At 35.7% G+C, this 25613-nt stretch overlaps 1 protein-coding gene across 1 annotated transcript in view; it reads left to right on the top strand.

Moving 5' to 3' along the window:
* Positions 1 to 25613, top strand: part of LOC113233599 — a 60307-nt gene that overhangs the window by 22371 nt on the left and 12323 nt on the right. The window contains exons 2-3 of the mRNA XM_026468748.1: positions 8245 to 8316; positions 11037 to 11105. Coding sequence (XP_026324533.1) covers positions 8314 to 8316; positions 11037 to 11105 — 72 coding nt within the window. The 5' untranslated portion in view covers positions 8245 to 8313. The remainder of the gene's footprint in view (positions 1 to 8244; positions 8317 to 11036; positions 11106 to 25613) is intronic.

Raw genomic sequence — 25613 nt, 5'->3', positions numbered from 1 at the left:
CCAAAATGGTCCCTACTGTCCCGGGGGTACTACTGCATTTGAAAAAAAACCTGAGATACTATATTCGCATAAACTACACTACGAATATAGATAGATAGATATACACTTTGTTCGCACACACAAGAATAGTACCCACATAACCAACTTAAAACTAATGTCGGTAAAAGCTGTCTTATTGCTAAAAGCGATCTCTTCCGACAACCTTTAAAGGTAGAGGAAAGCTAATCTGAGCGGGAGACGTAGTGTGCTTATTTACAAATAAAATACATATTTTTTTTGTGTTGATATAAAAAAATAAGAGTTTTCAATTAGGGCGTTGAAATTTTTTATGTTGCCAAGTGGACGGTAAGCCAAAATGAGTTACAGGCACATAGGACATGCCAATTTATGTCTCAGGATGACGGGTGCAGCGGCAGAGCCCCTCAGATCTTTGCGATTTAAAACTCTGAGTGGCACTGCATCTGCTATGGCCAAACGTGTCAATTACCACCGAGCACACGGCTTATTCGTCCCGTCACTTAATTTTTTTCTAAAGTACAAAGAAGAACTTTACTTATTCATATCTCACTGCTATTACAATAGTGCTATAACTCAAAATATGTGAAATTCAAAATTATACTATTGCAGAACGTAGAATTTTAATTCTCTACACGTCAATAAAATCGTCGTTAGGATATTGTTGTGAAGAAACTTAAAATATAATATCTACTTAACTCAAAATAAGACAAATTTTTCGTGAGCTAGTTCTGGACAAAACAGTCTTTACTCAAAAATATTAAATTATCTTTTCCTTTTTTATTTGTAAATATATGTGGCAAGTAGGATTATTTAGATGTCTGTAATAAACTTTAACTTATACATACCTTTTAATAACCTTTCACGAGAAGTGAGTAATTCGTTTTTCATCGATTTAAAAAAAATACACTTTTTCAGTTAATACACTATTGTATTAACAGTGAGATATTCATTTCAAAATGTTACTATCTGGAGTTACTTACACGAGTATTTGTAGAAAAAAAGATAAATAAATAAATAAGAATCTCAGCTTGTGCACTTTCTTTTATCACCCTTTCGGTGAAACTTTATGACAAGAGTTTTATGACATTTCACGACTAGCTCCAATAAAACTATCACTGAATAGTAAATACATAACTTATATAAAACTATAATCATATTGTCATAATGCTATCGTGTTGATAGATTTTTATACTGAACCTTTATTATATAGGTAACATTTAATATTAAAAACGCACCCTTGATATAAGAAGGCCACATCTGTAAAATGAAAACTTTTCTGGAGAGTTTGAAGAATCTACGAAAAAAATTAGTCGAAAACTTTTTTATGTTTAAATAGAGAAATTATAAAATTTCTCATGATTCGCACTGTTAATACAACAGCGTATTAAGTCAAAACGTGTTCATAAAGTTCAAAATCGATGAAAGGGAAAAGAAAAGGGAAGAAATAATTTCATATTATAATTATTAAATACAAAGATCGAACACTCAGACAAAAATTCCTTCGATCCGGCCGGATTCGAACCGACGTCTTCTAGCACACCGTGCCAGACGCTATACCAACTAAGCGACGGAACGAACCACCGAATTTAGCTTTTTCAACGACTTTTTAGCCGTAGCACCGTCTATGAGAAATCTATATTTCGTTACCCTTAGATGCTTAGTATATAATGTTTATATATATATGATAATGCCACAATTTTGAGTTACGACGCTATTGTAAGTAGCACTGCGAATATAATTTTGAAATTCACATGTTTTGAGTTACAACACTATTGTAATAGCAGTGCAATATATCTACTTACATAATTTGTTTCATATTGTTCCTATTATTTTTATAACTATCACGTGTTAAAAGCACTTTTCACGTATGACCACATGTGACTTTATTCTTACCAACAACGTTACGAAAATCTATGTTACCTACACACAACCGATATTGAAAAATGAGACGTCGACAGATTCATATTACGAAACCTGCTAGTGTTACAAAATATATGACGTTATTAAATTATTAATATGGCGGACACAATACGTTATTATAACCCGCAACACCACCTGAGCGATCAATTTTCGATTGTTGCCATATAAGACAGCAGCGGGATATCAGGTTGCAGTAGAAATATATCGTAATTTATGCCATAATGCATGCGTTGACGTATTGATCACGTCCCACCTTTTTCGCCGGATTTCGCAGCAGAGCCGGAAAGATTTTGCCAAATCAACAGAGCTGTTGACAACTAATTAATACCAGTCGAAATTGTAATCGTAGGTCCGTTGAGTCTGAATGCAATTTTTTTATATGAAGTTATCTACCTACCAACGTAAATAGACCTACCAGGTATTACAGAAAATACAGAAAATAACACGAACTTACCTCGAAATTTTAAAAGAAACCTATTATTCAATAGGTACTTTACATGATTACCAATGATTTTTTTTTTATATCAACTGATCTAAATATAATACGTATACTGTACGATATATATTTTTAAAACGACTTTAACTTCGTTAGTAAAAAAATAAATTCTCAAATAAAGCCGTGTCGCTGGCTCTCGACCCGCTGGGGCGTCTACTACGGGAAAAGTTCGAGTTCGAGCAGAGGTAGTATCTACAATTAAACGCATCTTTTAATATAGCAAGCTCGTTGTATTACAGTGTTGTGTAAAAAAAGCCGTAGTAGCCTAGGGCGCATTTATTCGATACGAATTTCATCGTGTTGAGCGTGCGTCTAACTGCCATAGCAAAATACGCTCTATCCGTTTAGCTTTTAATGGTTTGACTGAGAGTTTCTCGGAATTTGTGTGGGAAATTTAATTTGAAATTTGTCATGAGCTTTTTGGCGAAAGAAAATACTCAGAAACATGTGAAGTCCCCTACCCATATTAGGTCAGAGTAGCGAATAACGCCTAAACCCTAGCCCGTTAGAAGAGCCAAGCGGTGGTATGTGTAAATGGATTGATAATGATGACCCTTATTGTAATGAGGCCATATGTGCAAAATGGCAACTTTTGAGGAGAGATGCTTAAAGACTCTACGAACGAAATTAGTAACTTGTTAATGCTTAAATAGGAGAGTTACAAAGTTTCACGTTCGATACCTGCAATGATCTTCTGTTATTTTTATAAAATTATGCTTATTGAAAATAAAGAAAGAAAAAGTAAAATTTGAAAAAAAAAAACAAAAAACGAATTTTGTGAAAAAATAATATAGAAAAAAACAAAAGAAAAACAAAACAGCTCTAAAAATTAAGGTGGCGTAGTGTTCATTTTTTTTCATTATGTATACATACATAATTAGTTTCTTTTAGTTCATATTATTTTTATAACTTTAACGTCATAATCTCAGTACAGAGTATAAAAAAAACCACTTCTTACGTCATTCATCCCTTAGTTTGCCACTTTTAGAGGTTTAATATTTACTTCAAATTTAAATAGGATCACTACTGAGGTACCCTTTTTCCAACAAAAGAAGAATCATCGAACTAGGTTCACAAATTAACGCGCAACGTACATAAATAAAAACATAGAGTTGAAATAGATAGATAGATAGATATTTTTTCCTTTTTGGAAATCGGTTAATACAAGCACTTTTGCATCCATACGTGGCTTCATTATATTATATATAAGGGTAGGATTTGTTAGAACAACTAGTGTACCCGATATTTTGATATGGTTTTTTATACTAAATGACGGAACGAAGTAGTCATGCGCCTGATGGTAAGCAACACGCCTGTCCGTATCAATTGCAGTGCGACTGCGCCTGTCACCCTGATACCTAAGTTGATAAGTCCCATGTGCCCGTAATTTCACCAGCACCCTTATACCCTTCAAAACCGGAACACAGTAGTGCTTACTTTAGAATTTTTTTATTTTATATAAGTATATAAGTAGAAGGTGTAGAATATCAATAATAATAATCAAATGCCTAACATTTTAGCTAAACTGGTTAGGTAAACTTTTATTTGCTGTAGCGAATTGAAGAGAAAGTCAGATAATACATCCAATGGAATAGGTTAACAATGCAGTCTTCGATTTCCACATTAAAACATCATTTGAAATTAATAAAACCCGCAATACAAAACAGAATACTCCAAAAAGTCGAGAAAATTACCATCTGAGAGCTAATAACTCGTCTAGATCAAAGTAATGAGTTCAAACACGATAGTTCGTCTGTCTCAGAGCAAAACGTAGTAAGGGACTTTTTTTTTAAATAATTTTTTAACGGAATACTCCCATAGTATTTTTTTATAGCCCCGACTAAGGAAACACTGTGTTGCGGGTGCCATGGACACACACATAGTCTTAGAGCATATAGGACGGGAGGCGCTGTTACAGTTATTTCTCGAACAAAACTTTGTGTCACTTTTAGAGGGGCGGCGGGTAATACTACCAGCAAAGAGGTGCACTCAAATGCAATATTAAGATGTGTCACTATGATCTCATACAAACAAAAGTTGATAACACTAGCTTATTTTTACAAATACATAGACAAAACACACATTCTTACCATGTCCGTATACAGAATAGGCCTATAAAAAAATCGATTCGATCGAAGAGCTAAAGGTCACAACCTCGGATTTTTGTCGTCCAAGTACGCAGAAGTTGCATAATAATCTTTAGAAACTTTTTGTTTCACAATAAGTAGTTTTAAACTTCGTAAATGGCAAATTTAAAAATATCATTATAGAAGCGTAGACATTGCCCTTTAAATGAATTTGAGACTTTATGAACACGACTGTCAAGAACAGCTCCTTCACTTTTATTCCTCGTATTAATGTTACGTCTGTCACTATTTTTCTTAAAAAAAAAATATTTTTAACATAAATAACATTTTCATAAATGTACTTATGACGTTAGTGTAATGACGAATGTTAATCTCTGTAAACTTATCTCTCAGACACTCTGGGGACTAGATTGTAAATTGCCCTAACCGCACGTTTCTGCAGGACAAATATTCTATTAGTATCGGCGGCGTTACCCCAAAGCAAAATGCCTATGTTATTAAACCGTAGCTGTGTCGACGTCTGAAAGTTTTCGTATTTTTTATCGCTTACACTGCAGATTTGATAACCCTAAAATATATAGACCCCATTGCAATTTAGCAGCTAAAGTTATACCTAGAAATACAACTGTATCAGTATCTACTAGGTTCAATTTATTGTTTCTAGCTGTAATGTTTATGTCCGTCTATCTAACACTGGGTAATGTAAATTTCATGCAATTTGTTTTTTTCTCTTTTTCTCATCAAGGAGCAGGTTATTAACTGCAAAAAAAAGGTTATTAACTGCAAACCAATTTACAAAAGCAGTCTATCGTGTCGAAGCACGTGACTGAGATATGTGATTTTGTGCTTCTTGACGGTCTGTATCAGCTGGCGTGAAGCGTTAAGGTGTTATCAGATATTTAGAAACTTTAAAAACCAAGTAAGACACGCCTTCGTGATCTACCAAAAATCCTTTAAGTCACTTTAACCAGTTCAAAAGATAGCAACTATTTGACACTTGCAAATGTCTTACTGGGATAGTGGAACTTAACTGATATTGAAAATTTTAGTCGTTTTATTAATTTACTAAATTAGTCAAACAAAATCAATTTTTATTCCAAATTTTCTAATGCAGTAACTAATACAAATACTCAGCAAATGCTTACGAGCGGTTACACACGCGTGATTTAAGCAGCGAAGCAAACGCAATGTAAGCACGCGACTGCACCTTTTTTTTTTATATAAAATGTAAAATATAAAATGTAAGTGCGCATTTGACCTCCATCTCACCTGATGGACAGTGACGATTAGGTCGACGATGAAGCATGCACACCTAGCTAATGCCAATTCACTCTCGCCTTGAAAAGGCCCAAGTTATAACGTTCAGGGAGCAAGTCGCCATATAAATGTGGAAGCGTAACGCTTCGTGCGAATCTTTGGGACTATCCACAACATAGAGATGGAATCCAAGCCTGGTCCCCCGGTGATGGCGGAATTAAATCGTGTTATTCCATCGCACACTTTCCGTGATATATCCTGTAAAATACCAATAAGCAGGCAACATTACGGCGGTGGTCAAGGTGTGCATCGGTACAAACGCGCGATTGTATCACTACACTTGGGATCTAAAGGCGATTGCACCGATTGCACTTATAGATAGGGCAAAAGCGCCATTTTGAAAAAAACATTCAGGGGAGCATATTTTAGGTCTAAACGGTGATTTAAAAAAAAAAGTCCGGTTTTAATATTCAATTTTGGTTATAATCAAGTTTAAGTTATAAAATTTTATTTAAAAGAGGACGTAAATATTTTAAAACAATCGTGAAACATTAAAACATACTCGGCTGAAAAAGTTTTCAAAATGGCGCTTTCGCCCTTTCTACACAACACCGCCGATTTACATTCAAATTTTATTTGTATATTTAATGAAAAAAATTAAGTAAATAAATAAGCCATAACGAAAATGGCGGAAGCTATAAACAGCAACTCAGCTACTCCTGAGAAAAAAGGTTAAATGCTACAGTTAAATACCTTAAAAGCAACTGACTTTAACGTGCGAATTAACACTAAAAACTAATTAGTCCAATTATCATTAATTTGTTTATCACGCTTCACGAGTGACACCGTAACCAAGAAAGTTATGGGAACTGTAAAAGGTGCACAACAAACCATTGTTATCTAAATCATTCAGACCTAACTAACATGTTTAAATAAAAAAAAATAATCGTAAATACATCTATTACATAATTCTTTAATACATAATAAAATTACAGGGGAAATTTCTCACTATTGTTTATGATTAATTCAACTTTTGTTTAGAGAAATTTTGACGTTATGTCATTTAATTGATTATAATAACGATGTTATAATAGAAATAATGTTATTTTTAATGTGCTCATATAATTTTATGTTTAGGAATTCGCAGTTAGAGGTTAATAATAAGGAAGTTCCATTCAACGGTTAATTACTAGAGTTGAAGCGTATATTCGGTTACTATTCATTATTCGGCCTGTTTTCTGCTACCGAATACCTTAAAAACAGGAGGATGAAATAAGGTAAAACACAGTAAATTGTCATGTCATGTGAGTTCGTCCAGGGAAGTACAGCCACACTAATATGAACAGTTTTCCGGTTTTTACAGACGCACAGTGTCAACTTATGTGTCAAGGTGACCGACGGTGTGGCAGTGCCACTCAGATCTTTGCGATTTAAAACTCTTGAGTGGCACTGCAACTGTCATGAATACTACCAGGCGCATGACTTGTTCGTGCCGTAACTTGATATCAAAAAAAAAGAATGAAAATGTTAGTAATGCTGAACATACATTGTAAGTTCGCAAATGCTCGATTTTCCGCTTCTTTCTCTAAAAGATCAATGGAAATGTAACATGACTAAGTTATTTTTTTTGGAGATCAAGAAAAAGTAATATATCAAATGAAAAGTACCTACTTATTATGTAGTTTACTCATGACTAAGTAAATAAACGCTCACAAAATGAATCAAGTACTTACTTATTATTTGTAAATCGTAATCTCAATACAGAATACTAAAATGGGCGAATTCTAAAGTTTGTGGAATTACATTTATTCGCCAAATTTTATTGAAATCGGTTACCGGTAAGTGCCCGATACTGGATTCATAAGTAATTCCAGTAAATTTTCCACCCCTACAGGTGGAAAATTTATTTCAAATTTAAATGGACCTACTACTGAGATAAGATCTTTCCAACAAAAAAAGAATCATCAAAATCTGCCGGATTTATCGCCTAACATGCATACAAAAAAGAAATAAAAAATAATTAATAAAAACTACTTTCTTTATTACGTCATAAATTTAAATTATAAACTTGAAAATTGAGGACCTTGTTTTTGTTTGTTATTGAACAAAATTATTTATCATAACTACATACGAGTGTACATAAGACGTGTGTAACATACATACGTGTGTTAATCACACGTTAATTTGACCGAATACTTTGGTAATCGGCAACGCTCTAGACCGAATATTCGGTAACCGGCCAGAAGCTTAACTACACTATTAACCACCTTTCTCGGAAGCAACTTCACCTTCGGCCTTGAGTAGCGTGGGGGCCAGCGTAAACCGGTGGATGGCGGGAGAGAGCAACGAAAAGGATTTTATGCCTGCCAGCGCGCGCTAAGGAGGAATATTCCCATACGTACGCCAGCAGCGTACAGCAGAGAGCCACCGGACGTTTACTGAACATTTTTTTTTTGTTTGTTTCAGACATTTTCCAATACCAACAAAAGAAAAACATACACAGTGGAACAATCATAGACGTTACGTCGGACAAAAATGGTAAATATCCCACGCGTATAATTATATATGTTTTCGAGATTTACATAGTGCAGCAACACACGACATGATGTCATTTTCAGGTACTCGTAAAATCAGTCCTGGCGAAAATGTATTCTATTTCTATATAATAAGCCCCATTTATTAAGAAACTGAAGTAAACCAAAAAAAGGCTTAAAAAACGTACTGCCGCCATATTTAATAAACCACAAAAGACATGCTACAACCGCTGTATGAGCTTTCCACCTATTCGCAACAAATATTTGCATACTGGTAGCGCTTACATCTTGCGTACGCGCTCCATATCTCTCGGTTTTACGACATTGAGAATGTGAAGTTCGCTTTCTAAAGCCCTCGAAGAGAATTTATGTTTACTTTGTGAGACCGATATCTTATTCAATCAATCTTTTATGTGTATTGGCGAGCTAGTGGAATTTAGAGAAAGGTAAAAAATTAATACAGGGTATTTGAAAAGGGTAACGCTATTTACGAGGGTAGAGGTATACCTCGACGTACGTATCGCGATCAGATAGGGGATGATAAAACAGACCAGGGTAAAATTTCCATGAATGAACGGTCTTGCATGATGATATGATGGAATGAGTGCGGCGCGACAGTGTGTGTTGTGACGAAATGAGGGCCATCCATCCCCAGCAACTCAACAGGCAAATGGGACTTATGTCACTTTTAAATATCAACTCTCGTTTGCGCTGAAATCACAAATTAGAAAGCTGAAATAGTACAGCGCCAGCAACTGACCTGTGTCTACGTTTCCGTATATTCCAAAAATATTCTGTATTTATTGTAATAAAGATAATATCTCTAACAATGGGGAGCTATTCCATTCGGTGGTGTGGGAAAAACAGCAAAACATCTAACTACAAAAGAAACGGAATCACATTTCATCACTAATTAAATATGTCATTTTTCAATTTTCGTCCATTAAAATGGTCGATTTGAAGTGAAACAATTGACGACACCCGCCAATTGTTTCGAATTCGAACTGCCCAATCGGAGCGCAGTAGTCATCATAATGATTTGGCAGAATAGTTTTCAAAGAAATTAAATGACATTTCGTCTCTATTTTTGGTTATAATACTCGATGGTGTTGTGTGTAATGCGATTTAAGTATTCTTATAATCACAAGTGTTAATGGTGTTGAGTAGTTTGATTCATAGTAGACAATGAATTTGTAATATTTTGCTTCTCAGTGCATTTGTTACAAATTTATTGGGTTCAATATACCTAAATACAAACACTGTCATAGATATTTTTACTGAATATCGTGATAATATTCGTCTTATTTTCATCTATTTTTTTAAATTATTATCACAAATGGATGCAGTGGACTTTCTCAGAATCGATGAAAAACGAATTACTCACTTCCCGGAAAAAATCATTAAAATTTGTGTAAAGTTTATGTTGTAGTTTATTATAGACACTTAAACAATTTCTCAAATGTATTTAAAAATAAAATGGAAAAAATAATTTAATATTTTTGAGTAGGCATTATTTTGACGAGAATTAGCTCACATACATAAAGTGTGTCCCATTTTGAGTTAAGTGGATATCTTTTGATTATTTCTTACAATATTCTAGCGACGGTTTTTTTGAAGTGTAGAGAATAAAATTTTACGTTCACTAATGATATAACATTAAATTTCACATATTTTGAGAAACAACACTATTGTAATAGCAGTGCGATATGATACACAATGAAAAATTCCTTCGACCTCATCAGGCAGACACACAGGGAAGCTTGTAGGTAGCCCTGGTGTGACACAAACGCAGGTTCGAGTTAGAACTCAGATCTTTGAATAAAGTTTAAATAAACGGGTTTTTTACTATAGCGCCACTTTGGGCGATATTTATGAATTATTCGAATTAATTTTTTAAATAAATTAACATAAATGTACATGTATAAATTAACTTGCATTATGAATCATACCGAGGGAATACATGAATCAGATACTATTTAGAGTAAACAGAACCCTACTGTGTTGTCCAAGAAATACAATCCTTAAATTCAAATCTATGATGGACTACTTCATGAAATGAATGTAATCTAAAACACAGGTACTTGCTTATTCATTTATTGAAAAAGATACACCATCAACTTAACACGAAACAATCTTAGAAAATTATGTACATACGTCCACTATACAAGGTGCCAAATCACAGGTCACGCACTGCTATTACAATAGTGTCATACCTCACAATGTGTGAAATTCAAGATTATACCATTGTTGAACGTAAAATTTGATTCTCTACACGTCAATAAAACCGTCGTTAGAATATTGTAAAAAAGAACTAAAATATATACACTTAACTCGAAATGAGACACGCTTTATGTGACCTAGTTCTGGCCAAAAGTGTCCTCATTCAAAAATATAAAATATTTTTTCTTTTTATTTTTAAATATGTATATTTGGCAAGTAGGAAATAACTTATACATAAATTTACACAGATCTTTCACGGGAAGCGAGTAATTAATTTTTTGTCGATTCTAAGAAAATACACTTTTTGAGTTAATACACTATCGCTTTAACAGTGCCATATCACTAGAGATTTATTTCTATGCTTTCATGTGATAAAATCACTTTTGCCGTATATAATGACATGTAGATTTGTTATATCTATATTTTATATCATAATAACTTGTTAGCTTTATTGGATGTTATAAGTACTTACAGTGGGAAAATAATGAAACGTATATGTTACAGTGGACGCGACTATGGGTGGTGCTCTGCGTATCGACTCGAGCTTGGACACAGCAGACACAAACACACACGGTAAGTTTTGTACGCAAATGCTGACTGTACACACCACTATGCGAAAACGTTTCAAAACTAAAGAACCAAATAGTTGTTGTTACTGTATAAAAGATGTGGAAAGAGAAGACGGTGGTAGGTAATAATAATATGGCAGACAATCACATAATTTTTTTATGAGATCAAGTGACGGGACGAGTAAGTCGTGCACTTGTTAACCCTTCAACAAACCCCGGGAAATTATTTCCCACTTGGTATGAATTCGAAAGATACTTTTTATCTTTTTTATGGCAATAATGAACAAAGGCATTCATAAAAAAATACATTCTTGATAAAATATTGAATGTAATAAATGGAACCACTTTTTTGTATCGCAATCTGTCGCCGTACGTCGATTTCAAATTCATAACTTGTAATTTTTTGGAAAAAAATCCGTTTTTCCTCAGAGTTTTTGAAAGTGAAAAAAAATTCTAGTAAGTCGATATACGCAATATTATTCTAAACTAGACTTATTTTTTCAACGTACGTCTTGCAAATGACCCTAAATGCAATAAGATTTCTTCCATATTTTGAGTTTTGCGTCGGTGTTGTACCGGATAATGGGAATTATTTTCCCCTCTAAGCGATATTTTTGTACGCCGTAACGAACAATGGCAAAAAATTTCCCACCACATTTTCCCCCTTTTTCCCCCACTCTTCCAAAACTTTCACAATTTTTTTAAAATCCTTGGACCAACATTACCTAGAAGCCCTCGCAGTTTTTGTTGATGTCGTAATAAGTTTTGTATTTGATTATAAGTTAAGCGACACGCCTGTCCATAGCAGTTGCAGTGTCTGATCTGAGGGACACTGCCACATCGCCTGTCACATAGAGACATAAGTCGACAAGTCTCATGTGTCTGTAATTTCACCCTTACCCATCAAAACCGGAACGCAGCAATGCTCACATTACAGCTTGGCGGCTGAAATAGATGAGGTTACCTTGTTTTAAACTAGACACTTTCCTGTACTGTGAGTACCAGGGCTATAAATATAATTATAGAGCGTTACCCGCAACACAGAGATATAGGGAATAAAACACACTACACAACCACTAATAGCGTAGTTTGTGACAAAAATTCACCCTGTATAAACTTCTAAAACATTTCTCTTACAATCGAGATAAACAAAACAAATTAACGTGATCGTATCTTTATAGATAAACAGCACGATTCAACTAAAATCGATTATTTATTTACAATTTTATCGTTTGTGAAACCAGATTGCCATGTAACAAATTAGATAACTTAGCCGTCACTTACATTCGAATTAAGTTTGAACAGTAGGAAGCGTTCCTTTCACTTACGGAAGTAGAAAAGTACATAAGTTAAGTACTTGAGGGTGTCTTAAATCAACCAGTAACCATTATGTAATGTAATACAGGCTGACTAAAAAAAGTATAAATTTTGTATGCTACTCAATACTAGATAGGTACAGGATGGTCACGAAGAACATTCTCAAATCAAATTGAGAGTATAGTAATATAGTATTCTTTAAAAAGTTAGGGTGTGAAAAGATCCGGGCGGCGTCGTGGTTAATGTTCACCGATCCCACGGCGCCGACTCAACCGGCGAGAGGGAAACCCGAGGGGGTTTTAGTGGGGTAGGCCCTCCAATGTGGAGGGAGAGTCCCCACATAACCCCTGAGTCTCCCTGGTCTCAGGGGTATCCATAAAGATTTCCCCCCGCCAAAAAAAAAGGGTGTGAAAAGAATAATAATAATAATAATAACGCACACACTCAACATAGCCCCGCACTAGGGAAACCCTGTGTCGCGGGTGCCATGGACACACATAGACAACCACAAATTACACCCAAACTCACGAGAGAAATAAATGTAGGCCATACAAATATTTCTCCAGGCCCGGGAATCGAACCTGGGACCTCTGCGTGGCAGTCCGGCATGGTAACCGTTAGGCTACAGAGGCAGTTGATAATAAGAGAGCCTGTTTGAATAAAAAAATATTTCGGCCGTTTATTCATGAGGGTTAGTACTAGTACACTTAAAATAGAGCTAGTGTTGCAAATAAAAATCCTTTTCAATATGCATTATTTTAGTAGCAGTAGAGCTCTTTATAAAAGAGTTCGTCCAGGGAAGTACCTACTACCACCTTACCTATTTCTGCCGCCAAGCAATAATATGAACATTACTGCGTTCCGATTTCGAAGGGCAAAAGGGTGTTGGTGAAATTACAGGCACATGGGACTTGTCAACTTATGTTTCAGGGTGTCGGGCGCAGTGGCTGTGCCCCTCAGATCTTTGTGATTTAATGCTCTGAGTAGCACTGCCACTGTTATGGACACGCGTGTTGCTTACCAACAGGCACACGACTTGATTATCCCGTCACTTTGAAATAAAAAAAACGTTAACATGCAACAGGGAATTCTGTGATACTCGTGTAAACCCCTCGACAAGATTACGTCTTCTGGGGGCCTGGATTTTTTCTTGCAGAATGAGTTACAGTTAGACATGTAGTATATTATATCCTTTATGTAATAATTTGTAAATATTTTTTATTCTTATTAAATAACACTCTGTAAAAAGGGCACTAATTTAAATTGTATAGCGTAGGTGACAAAGAGCTGATTGAGAAAAATTTACAACTAAAATATAGTAAAAAATCCTTAATGTAATAAGGTCACAACTGCAAAATCACAACTTTTCAGTAGAGGTTTACTGATTTTACAAACGAAAATAATTCCATAACTTTTTTATGCTTAAATAGGACAATACATAATTTATTTCATATGCCAAGGGTTTGTTAGCAATAGAGCTCCGTGTGGAAGAGTTCGTCCAGGAAAGTACTGCTTTTTCTTTACATATACCATCAAGTGACAGGACGAACAAGTCATGCACCTGATGCTAAGCTACACGCCTGTCCATTACAGTGCCACTCAGAGCTTTAAATCGCAAAGATCTGAGGGGCACTACCACTGCGCCCGTCACCCTGAGACATAAGCTGACAAGTCACATATGCCTGTTATTTTACCAATCTCCTTATCTACTTCTCAACCATGTGGCATTACTGCGTTGCGATTTTAAAGGGTAAGAGAGCTAGTGAAATTACAGGCACATGGGACTTGTCAACTTATATCTCAGGTTGACGGGTACAGTGGCAGACCCGTCAGATCTTTGCGATTTAAAGCAATGGCGCTCCAACTGTTATTGACAGGCGTATCGCTTACCACCAAGCATCAAGGTCGTCCGTCACTTGGTACAATAAAAAACTAAATATGCAAGAATGCAATGCATAAGGCGTACATTAAAAGAAATCTCCATTACGTTTCATGTGGAATTTGATTTACAAATTTCCCACTTGCAAAAACGAGAAAAGCAGAAAAGTACCGGAAGGCTTAGAAATAGCCCTTCAATTTGTAAAATCCTCAACCTGTCTCGAGTCAAAGTGCTCGCCAAAACATTTCACAACAACAATTTGTAGTTATATCACGCAATGATTAATAGATCAATGACAGTTAGAACAATGGTTACGCCACAGTTTCCTAGGAGAAAGTTTACTGACACTTTAAAAGCTTAGTTGAAATTGATAAATTTAGAACAAATAAGCTTTTGTTGCGTAATTACTAAAGCTAAATGTAGGTTGTATCCTTGGTATAACAAGGTCGGATATACGCCCAAAGTGCTTTTATCAAGTCATAAAAATAACGAAATAAATTGTGAAATTTTATAACTTAAGAGAGTTATAAATAAGCATAATAAAGTTATCGACCAATTTTGTTCGTAGAATCTTTAAGCGTCTCCCCTCAAAAGTATCATTTTACAGATGTGGCCTTACTAAACTACGGATGCGATTTTAGATTTTTTTACTATATTTTAGTTGTTGGTTTTGCTGAATCAGCTAGGTCTATTATACATATAGTCCATAAGTCCTCTGTAGTGCCGACCCATAGACCCTTTTGACTTTTTCTTTATTTGTTTGTATATAATGTATAGATTTGTATATATCTGTATCTTTATATGTATGTATACGATAATAAACATTTAGAACTCTTTTTAAGCTGTAATGTAATAAAACTTAGTGTTTATGATACATATTATAAGTTAAACAAATAGTATACATTTTTTTAGAATTTATTATGAATATGGCAATGTTTTATTTTTATTATGGGCAGGCAACACTGTTTTCACTTTCTATAATTATTTTTTTAGATATTTTTGGAAATACAGTCCATCGATTTATATTCAACTAGCATTTTATTTGTATACTTAAAACAATACAAGTTTTGCAATATATATTTTAGTCAATTTCGTTTCATACAATAATTGTAGTGCAAAACTGTTTCTAAATAATTTTGAGACACTGTTAACTTAATCGGGATCAAAAACATTTTTTGTGCCTTTTTTTGTCGTGTCATAGAACATGATCATTCGTGCTTCGTGTCTCGAACTCGATTGTCGTTTTATCTCCCTAATGCGTTTTTAGGTTTTTGTATAAACAAAGTTAACAATAATGTTAAAATTTTGTAATATAATTTGTAATATAATAATTAAAATTGTAGAAAATTAGAAACCGCTCCTTTTCCAATTTCGTTACAAATAGAAGGTTTAGCACACCTGCTACGACACTTGACAATGACATTTCTTTGTTTACATTTTGGATATCTAATTATGATTCATACTGTAAGTATCATTTACAATTTCACAATATTTATTTTAAATATCACAGGTAGAAACCGCTATTAAAGAGGTAATCCATTCCAATAGGTTTTTGTAACTATATATTATTATATACTTTTTTTCTAAACTAAAGATCGGTTTAGAAACACAGATTTAAAGACATTCGTGGTTCAATCCACTAAACGATCATCATGACGCTTAAAACCAGTCTGAAATGATAAGAAACCTGTAATTTGTCGTTAATAGTTCTGTTTAGAAATATTGTAAAGTACGGAACAATAGTAATTACTATAGTTTAATGTAACTGGTAATTTAAAACTTGTTTTTAACGTATGAAGTTTAATTTTTATAATAAATTCAAGATAAGTTTGCAGCTGGGGTGTCCAACTGACAACATCGTGGGATAGCCACACAGTGTTGCCAGTTGGACAGCGCAACGGTGACATCATTGTTGAGAAAATGCTTACATCCTATGTGGAAGGTTCAGGGTTCAATTTCCATTCTCTACACCGTAAAGTTTTATCGCAAATTTTTTTTTCTTTGTTTCAATTCGTTTGTTGATAATATACCAAAAACATAGAAACTACGTTATAGACAATAAGAATTAGTTAGCCTATAGGTATGTAGTCCCAATGCTGGTCACACTCCTGGATGTACTAATGAATTATAAATATATTATAAAGCCCTAATTGACTAAACTTCGATAAAAAAAATCACAAACTTTCATCAAAGCACCATCTGTGAGAAATCTATGAAAGCTTTTCTTCGCTACTTCAAAAAAGTCGTTAAAAACCGAAAACAAAACATCTGCAACAAGCAAATAAAAAAAAATCAATAGGTCAGCTAGTTCTTTCCATTTTCATGGCTTAGTTGGCATAGAGTCTGGCACGGTTTGCTGAAAGACATTAGTTCGAATCAATAATCGAAAAAGTAATTAAATATCATGGTAGTAAAAGATCGTGATAAATAATTCAATAAACTAACAAAAAAAAAGTTCTTTTTTATATAGCAGCACCAACGTTGAGAAAAAAATTCGTTAGCTATTTGATATTTGTAGTTATCCAGTAATATTAGACAAGCATATGAGGATGTTTGAGTAGGTCTTTAGGTACCTAGTCTACACTTGTTTATAGCTCATGATGAGTTCTTTAACACAGTTTACAGACTTTAGTAACATTTAACCAGAGCCATAAATTAAATTTACTACGGCCCGCTTTTTAGCGCTACAAATAGTATAACAGTTATTTGTTATACAAGGCTGTAAAGTTGTTGCTCACAACTTTTTACCTCACGAGGAAAATGGTAGATAAATAAATAAATAAATAAATAAATAACGCACGCACTCAACATAGCCCTAGGGAAACACTGTGTCGTGGGTGCCATGGACACACACATAGACAACCACAAATTACACCCAAACTCACGAGAGAAATAAATGTAGGCCATACAAACATTTCTCCCGGTCCGGGAATCGAACCTGGGACCTCTGCGTGGCAGTGCGGCATGGTAACCGTTAAGCCACAGAGGCTGTTAAAGATGAAAGAAAAACAGTTCAAATAAATCATCAGTTTTTTTAATTATAAGAAAAAGTTTATATCTTCGGATGCGTTCTGAATTTACACCTCATCAATTATTGTGTGATTAAGTGATTATTGAAATAATTTTAGTTCTCCGATGAATTAAAATAATTTAATAAACACAATTAGTTCTCATGATCAATTTAATGTCAACAATAATAAGAATAACATATACCAATGGATTTATATTACATAAATGAGTAATGTACGACAAATCGCGTAGTTGAATGTGTCATTATCTTTTTTTGTCATAGAATGAAAATGTTAGGTGTACCACAAACCATCGTCAAGTTCGAATTTCAAAAACCTTTTCCACGCTAGCGTGCAAAAAACGAAAACGAAAGAAAGAAAGCCTTTCTGAGCTAGTGAGGTGAAAAAAATATTAAGCGCCATTGTAACAAAATTTAAGCAGAACAACAAAATATTATCCTAATTGCAATATAACCTCAATGAAGTATGAATGGAATTACAGACTATGATTATAAAAATTCTTCACTTGGGGCCTTGATCTCAAACTAGAGAATTCCTTACATTAAAAAAAATCATGAAGTGTTTCTAAATGTGTTTTTTTCTAACATTAAATGACGGAACGAACAATTCGTGTTACGCTACACGCCTGTCTATAACAGTTGCATTGTGACTCAGAGCTTTAAATCGCATTGAGGGGCACCGCCACTGCGCCCGTCACCCTGAGACATAAGTTGACAAGTCCCATGTGCTTATAATATCACCAGCACCCTTACCCTTCAATACTGCTTGGTGGCAGAAATAGGTAAGGTGGCAATACTTCCCACGGCGAACGCTTTCACAAGGAACTCTGCTGCTATTCAAATAATCGTGTTTGTACAATGGGCACAACAAAACAGAGGCACTTAATATCAAAGTAACGAAATTATCACCGGGGCATTGACCAGAACACACAAACCGTTTTCATAAAAAAAAAAGTTTCTTCCCCATTCAATCAAATCTAGAAATTAACCGCTACTAAGATCAACGGATCCTTTTAATTCTGACAACACAGCAGCCCTTAAACTTTTCCAACATAGCCGGGCCTGAATCTAGACTAGAAACACATAAGCCCTATAGGACGATATGTGGCTATGTGGCCGGACCACTTTCATATCATTTTTTTGCCGCCAGACCACTTTTACTGAGACCAGTGTGGGTTTTACTTTATACATGGCCATGTAGTCGGATATACATACCCGCTTCCGCGCTTTTGCTCGCATATACCTTCCCTTACTACTCTAATAGAAGTAAATTACTTAAAATTTTCACGCAATCGAATTAGAAACATGTAACATTTTGTACATTTTGATGTACTTTGAGTGTTTACAGCTTTTCCTATTGCAGTTTGCTGGGTCTTAGGAGGTTATTATTTAATAATAATAACAACGCACACACTCATCACAGCCCCGCACTATGGAAACCCTGTGTCGCGGGCGCCATGGACACACACATAGACAATCACAAATTACACCGAAACTCACGAGAGAAACAAATGTAGGCCATACAAATATTTTAATTTTTGTAAAAATTGAGTTACAAAAGTTATTAATTTAGATAACTTGCTCGTATTTTTAATTTGCAAAATATTTTAGTTAAACAATATAATTTTTTTTTACAATTTTTTAAATTATATACATATAATTTATATACACACATGTGAATTTTTACATTTAAGAAATGCTTTTTTATGTTATTTTTAATGTGAAGTGAATATGCACTCAGATATATTATTATAGATGGCGAAACGCGCATATTTGTAACCTCGTCAAACGGTTTCGATGGTGACAATTGCATCGTCCGGCAGACACACTTGAAGTCGATTCACACCATTTCGAAATGATCACATTTACTATAATGTTATGTTAAACGTTTAGAGATGAGGCAATATTTTGCTGCGTATTGCAACTTTATAACTACGTGCATTCACATTAGTTTGACGGTTTCTAAATGCAAGAGAAAGGTGGTTTTATTAAGAGCATGTTAAGGTTGGGATGTAAATGGATTACGAAACTTCGCTATCTATATAACTGCTTCAAAAGGGCTGGTTCCTCAATTTTTTTATCATATCACGTGACAGGACGAACAAGTCGTGCGCTCGATGGCAAGCTACACGCCTGTCCATAACAGTTGCAGCGCCAGTCAGAGTTTTAAATCGCAGAGATCTGAGGGGCACTGCCACCGCGCCAGTTACCCTGAGACATAACGTGGCTAAGTCACAAAATAATTTTTTGGGATATCATAAAAAACAATAGCCCAGTTTTAGAATAATGAAATTGTTTAGATAATGATATTTCACCTATGCATCATTAGGGTAAGTTCCGACAAGTTAACTAATTTTATCCATAGGAAACCATTTGTTGGTTTGCTTAAAAAATATATACGCGATTTAAATCCGGAAAAATAGCTTCATTTCCTATATGTAACAATCGCTAAAACCTAAGAAATCGATAATTTTGACTGTTTTTATAAGAGAATTTTGTTCTCTATTTTTTAGTATTTAAAACGGTTATTTGACCATTTGTCACTTATCCGAGTTCTAGTTAGTGGACGGCAGATAAGTTGACAAGTCCCATGTGCCTGTAATTTCACCAGCACCCTTACCCTTCAAGATCGGAACGCAGTAATGCTCCAAGAAATAAGTAAGGTGGCAGTACTTCCCTGGAAAAACTCTTTCACAAGAAGCTCTACTGCTTCTATGGTATATACATGGTACAGAGTACGCATGATATACAATGCATACATTTGAACTGAAGCCCTATAATTATTAAATTCACAAATTTGCAAATTGCCAATCGGCTTGAAGACACGCGGCGCTGCCTACTGTCCCGTCAGTCACCATCAGGCACTTGTCGACGACGGATCTGTGTCGAATTTTCTCCACCTCTTCTTACATTATTCATATTAATTTACTGTGAGCGAATGAATGGACGCGAGAGTCGACCCCCCCAAACCTCACCTTCAAAAATCTAGGCTTGCTCCTAAAACCACCTTAACCACGCCATTTCTAAAACCTCATCCACAGAATTCACACAGACCACTGATGTATTACCTAAACTGTTTTTTCAGGTTGTTTCTATTTACGATATTTGAAAGAAATTTTGTAACTGATGTACAAAAATCTATTTGCAAAGAGGAACCCCTAAAGTTCTTTACTCATTCTTTTCAGGGGGATCTGCCTTACTAATTAGTAGCAGTGTCGATTTCAAATGTAATTTGCTTACTTATGAAATAAAGATATTTTGTATTTCGTAAAAAATCCATTTAATAGCCATACGAATAAACGTAGTGAGTGATGTATCCCTACCTTGACCATACGTTCCGCTTCATGTCTCACTGTTTTTTTTATAATATCAAGTGACGTATCTTAGGAACACTGCACCTGCCCTGGTCACTCAGAGACATAGGTTGATAAGTCCCATGTGCCTGTAATTTCACCAGTACCCTTACCCTTCCAAACCGGAACACAGTGAGTTTCATATTACTGTTTTGCGACAGAAATAGATAAGGTGGCAAGTACTTCCATGGACGAACTCTTTCACAAGGAGCTCTATTGCTACTAAATGTCCAAAATATTTAACAATGTCCCGCTTTAATAAAAACAGGACATACGTGACACATTTTTTTTAATGGCACGGAAATTAAAAATATATAAAGCGAGCCCACCAGACTACACAAGATTAGTTCTTTTTCAAACATTTTTAGTTTTTAAATATTTCGCAAAAATCATAAACAAGTGTTTTTGAAACAATATTAAATTTACATTTTCCTGCTCTGAGGGAACAAAATAATGGTCACGTTATGTAGGTATTCTTCATTTTAATACGAGAAAACCCAGTGGTGCATCACACCATTCTTTACGTCACACGTGGCCGATTGTACTAATTGATTGGACCATTGTTAACGTCTTTATTATACGTTACAGATCGTGATCCCTTGTTAACAGAGCATTGATTCTTTTCTACTACTTTTAAATGCAATAGCACTTTTAAATCTCCATTCTATTATTTCAATGTAGAGGGAAATGAATACCTCTACATATTGACTGATTGTAAGGAATAAAAGAAACATTTAAAGGGTTAGTTATAGCGGGGTTAGCCATTGTTTTTCAATGGTCGACACTTCGAATGCTTGTGGTACCTATGAATTTAATTCCTTATATTAAGTGAGAAAAGGCGTGAGGTATATGTATTAAGTCGTCTAGGTGCTACCGGCCACCTTTCTCAGGTCGTCCATCCATCTTGTCGCCAATCCAGAAGTCTGCTCCATCGAACGTCAGCTCTCCTGCAGACATGTAGAGTAATCTACTAGTACAACTCAGCAGTGTATTCGCTCTGACGAGGCTTCCTCTGATTGGTGTGACTTAGTTGCTGGCGTTCCTCAGGGTGGTGTTCTTTCTCCTCTCCTTTTCTCTGTTTTCATCAATTCTGTCACTCTTGTGCTGTCTTCAAACTTTCATCTCTATGCTGACGATTTGCAGCTATACCGCAGTTTTAAAGCGTCTGAAGTCGTTGCAGCCGTTGAAGCGGTTAATGCTGATTTACGAAGCATCGCTCATTGGGCTGAGTGTTTTGGTTTGTTGGTGAATCCCAAAAAATCACAGGCTATGATTGTGGGAAGTGGGTATATGCGTGGCATATTGCATCTAGATTCTGTCCCACCTATAGCGTATAATTCCACGCCTATTGCCTATGCTTCTACTGCAACTAATCTTGGCTTGCTTTTAGATTGTAATTTGGTTTGGACTCCACATATTAATGAAGTCAGTCGTAAAGTTCATTTCTCCTTGCACTCACTTAAGCGCCTCCAAAACGATTTACCTTTAAAAACCAAAATATGTTTAGCCCAAACACTTATTTTGCCCTTCTTAGACTATGCTGATTCCTGCTATTTGGATGCTACTGAAGAACTGCTAAATAAGCTTGAACGACTGCAAAACCTATGTATAAGGTTCATTTTTGGGCTTCGTAAATATGACCGAATTTCACATTTCCGCAGTCAGCTCAAATGGCTCCCCATCCGTCTCCGCAGGAATTTGCATATTGTCTCCATTCTTTACAATATTTTACATAACCCTATGTCTCCCGGGTACCTGAAAGAGCGTTTCAGCTTCCTTAGGTCCCAGGATAAACCCTGTCGCTCTCTTGTTAGGACCCAGTTATCTTTTCCATGCTTCAATTCCGGTTTCTATTCTCACTCCTTCACTGTTCATGCGGTTAGACTTTGGAATGCACTTCCTATTACTGTTCACGAAAGTAAATCGTTAGCTATTTTTAAAGTGAGAGTTAAAGAGCATTATTTATCTACTATTCCATCCATATCTTAGGTATTATATTATAAAATATGTATTTATCTAAGTATTTATATAATTTAAAACAATTTAATATTTTTATATAATTTTTTTTTTTTCTTGTTTTGTTGTGCACATATGCCCGTTCTTTTAGTTATAGTGTCCTGTATTTAGGTCTGCAGGAAGAAATTTCTATTAGAAATAAGCAGAACCTTTTGTTTTTAATTTCGCTTGTATTCTTTGTGACTTGTTGTATTTTTCCTGTACAATAAACTATTAAATAAATAAATAAATACAACTCCTTGTGAAAGAGTTCAACCGGGGTAGTACTGCCACCTTACCTATTTCTGCCGCCAAGCAGTAATGTCAGCATTACTGTGTTCCGGTTTTGAAGGGTAAGGGTGCTGGTGAAATTACAGGCACATGGGACTTGTCAACTTATGTCACAGAGTGACGGGCGCTATGGCAAGCCCCTCAGATCTTTGCGATTTAAAACACTGCATGGCACTGCAACCGTTATGGACAGGCGTGTAGCTTACCTTTGGACGCACGACTTATTCATCCCGTCGCTTAATTTATATAAAAAAACACAGTAATTTAAAACATTACTGCTTAGCGGCAGAAATAGATAAGGTGGCAGTACTTCCCTGGACGAACTCTTTCACAAGAAGCTCTACTACTCCCAAGACTATTTAAAACTACAAGCATTATGATATTCGGTAAAATAAATATTGCATTAAGGTCCATTATGCTTAAGCAAGAGGCTGTTATGTTTTTGAAAAAATAAGGGGCAGCATTATAGTCAAAGACACAAATTCAATTAAAAAACTGTCTTTACTTTCTTTACTACGACGACATATCACACCAATATCATCACGAAACACAAACACTATTTCCTGAAAATAAGCTTGAAATTTGATAGCACAAGAATGAATTTGAAATATAATTTTGTGAACGCGTATAAACATTTAAATACGTAACGTAAAATGTCTTAGCACAATAAAATCGTAGCTGTTTCTTTCTCATCGACCCCATAAGACCTTTTACCTATAAACGTTTCACGGCAGTTGTAAAACGCAAATTACGTCGTCTGTCGGCGCCTACGCAACGAATCTTGTGTGAGGAAATGCAATAGCCGCGATGCGTAACGATGCACTTATGTGCAACTTGCACTTTCGCAGTTGCATATATATGGCCATACCTACTACCCAACTGTCTCCTGAATCTCTCGGTCCAAACACATTCTATCAAAACGTAGTTACGTCTTCAATGAGGCCGTAATTGCTAAAGTATGGAGTTGGTGTAATGCAATGCGTGGTTTGGGACTCCGTGAACAATGTGTGGTTTAGAACCCCGAGAATCGTGTAAACCATAGTTTCTCAAAATAGTCTCTACCGCCCAATGCGCGTTCAATAAACCTAAGGGTAGGGTCCTCGGAAGCAATTGGGGGGCTTTGATGCTGTCCACGGGGTACTACCGCATTTAAAAGAAAAAAAAGTTAAACCTAACTTAACCTAACCTAACCAAACCAATCCTAATCGTGTCTTTGCTATAAACAACAACAACAACATATCCTGAAAGAACAACGGTTTCGTTATAATTCGGTTTTCGGTGTAATGAAAATTCGAACAAATGTTATTCTGGAATAAAAAATTTCCAGTTTGTGATAGGTTACCCGACGCCTTACTTTCTCAAACTCGTATCTTAAAGCACAAAGTTACTGAAATGCAAAAAATGGATCGTATATACAAATTTTACAGGCTGACTTCACATGTGCGCGAGGATGCGGCAGACGCGCACCCGCTCCGGCGCAGACGTACGGGGAGAAGGCGAAGGCAGTTCGCTGCTCGCCTGATCCCCTAGTGAGACCAGCGGGCTCTGGACAGGGACTCCGGAGCCTACATTGCACGGCCTCACTCGTCTGGGGGGCGGGTCGGAGGACAACCGACTCGTCCCTCCATTGGCGCGGGAGCCCTGGCGCAAGCTAGGGCGGCTGGGCGGCGTCGTGGTGAATGTGCACCGACCTCACGGCGCCGACTCAACCGGCGAGGGGAAAACCCGGGGGGATTTTATTGGGGTAGGCCCTCCAGTCTGGAGGGAGAGTCCCCACATAACCCCTGAGTCTCCCTGGGCTCAGGAGTATCCATAAAGATTTCCCCGCCAAAAAAAAAAGGCTGACTTTACATCACATTTCCTACATATTTACACACTGGTTTTTGCCTATTCTTTTGTAATACATCCAAATTAACACACTTGCTAAGAAATTAGAGGGTGCAGTGGCTGTGCTGCAACTGTTATGGACAGATGTATCGCTCCACCAGGCAAACAAAACAGGGGAAGAGGTCGACCTAGGCGCAACTACATAGGCCAAATAAAGGAATCAGATCTTTGCGATTTGAAACTCTGAGCAACTGTTATGGACAGGCGTGTAGCTATCATCAGGCGCACGATTTGATCGACCCGTCACTTGATATTATAAAAAAAAATCCTTGTGATTTTTTGTGTTAATATAAAAAATGCGTGTTTGAAATAATTTTTGGGGTGGTGGGCGTTGAAATTTGTTTATTCTTGCCTAAGGGGGCGGTGACCCAAAACGTTTGGGAACATACATTGACTTACAAATAAATGGACGACGGGTCTAATACAAAAACCACGAAAAAAATGTCCCAAGTCAACCTATTCGAAATTTAAATTGTTATGTCATCGCAGTATCGCGCTGTCCGTAGAACAAATGAAGACTAAAGCGGAGTGTCGCGCTCTGTATACGATTTTAGCGCCTTACAAGTGCGGACACTTTTTAGCGCGGACCCGACGTCCATATAATTGTAAGTCAATGGGAACATATGATTTAAAGCTTGCAAGTTCTCTTTTTGTTTATATTGTATTCTTAGATAATTCGTCTTAAACTTATTTTAACTTGTGTTCAGGATTTAAATTTTTATTAAATTGATATTCAATCATTTTTTGCGACATTACTCCACT

This window comes from Hyposmocoma kahamanoa, unplaced genomic scaffold (assembly GCF_003589595.1).
Source record: "Hyposmocoma kahamanoa isolate Upper Pololo Valley unplaced genomic scaffold, ASM358959v1 79, whole genome shotgun sequence".
In the NCBI taxonomy this organism is placed as follows: domain Eukaryota; kingdom Metazoa; phylum Arthropoda; class Insecta; order Lepidoptera; family Cosmopterigidae; genus Hyposmocoma; species Hyposmocoma kahamanoa.
The sequence above is the reverse complement of the archived record's forward strand: the minus strand, read 5'-3'. Positions and strand labels throughout refer to the sequence as shown.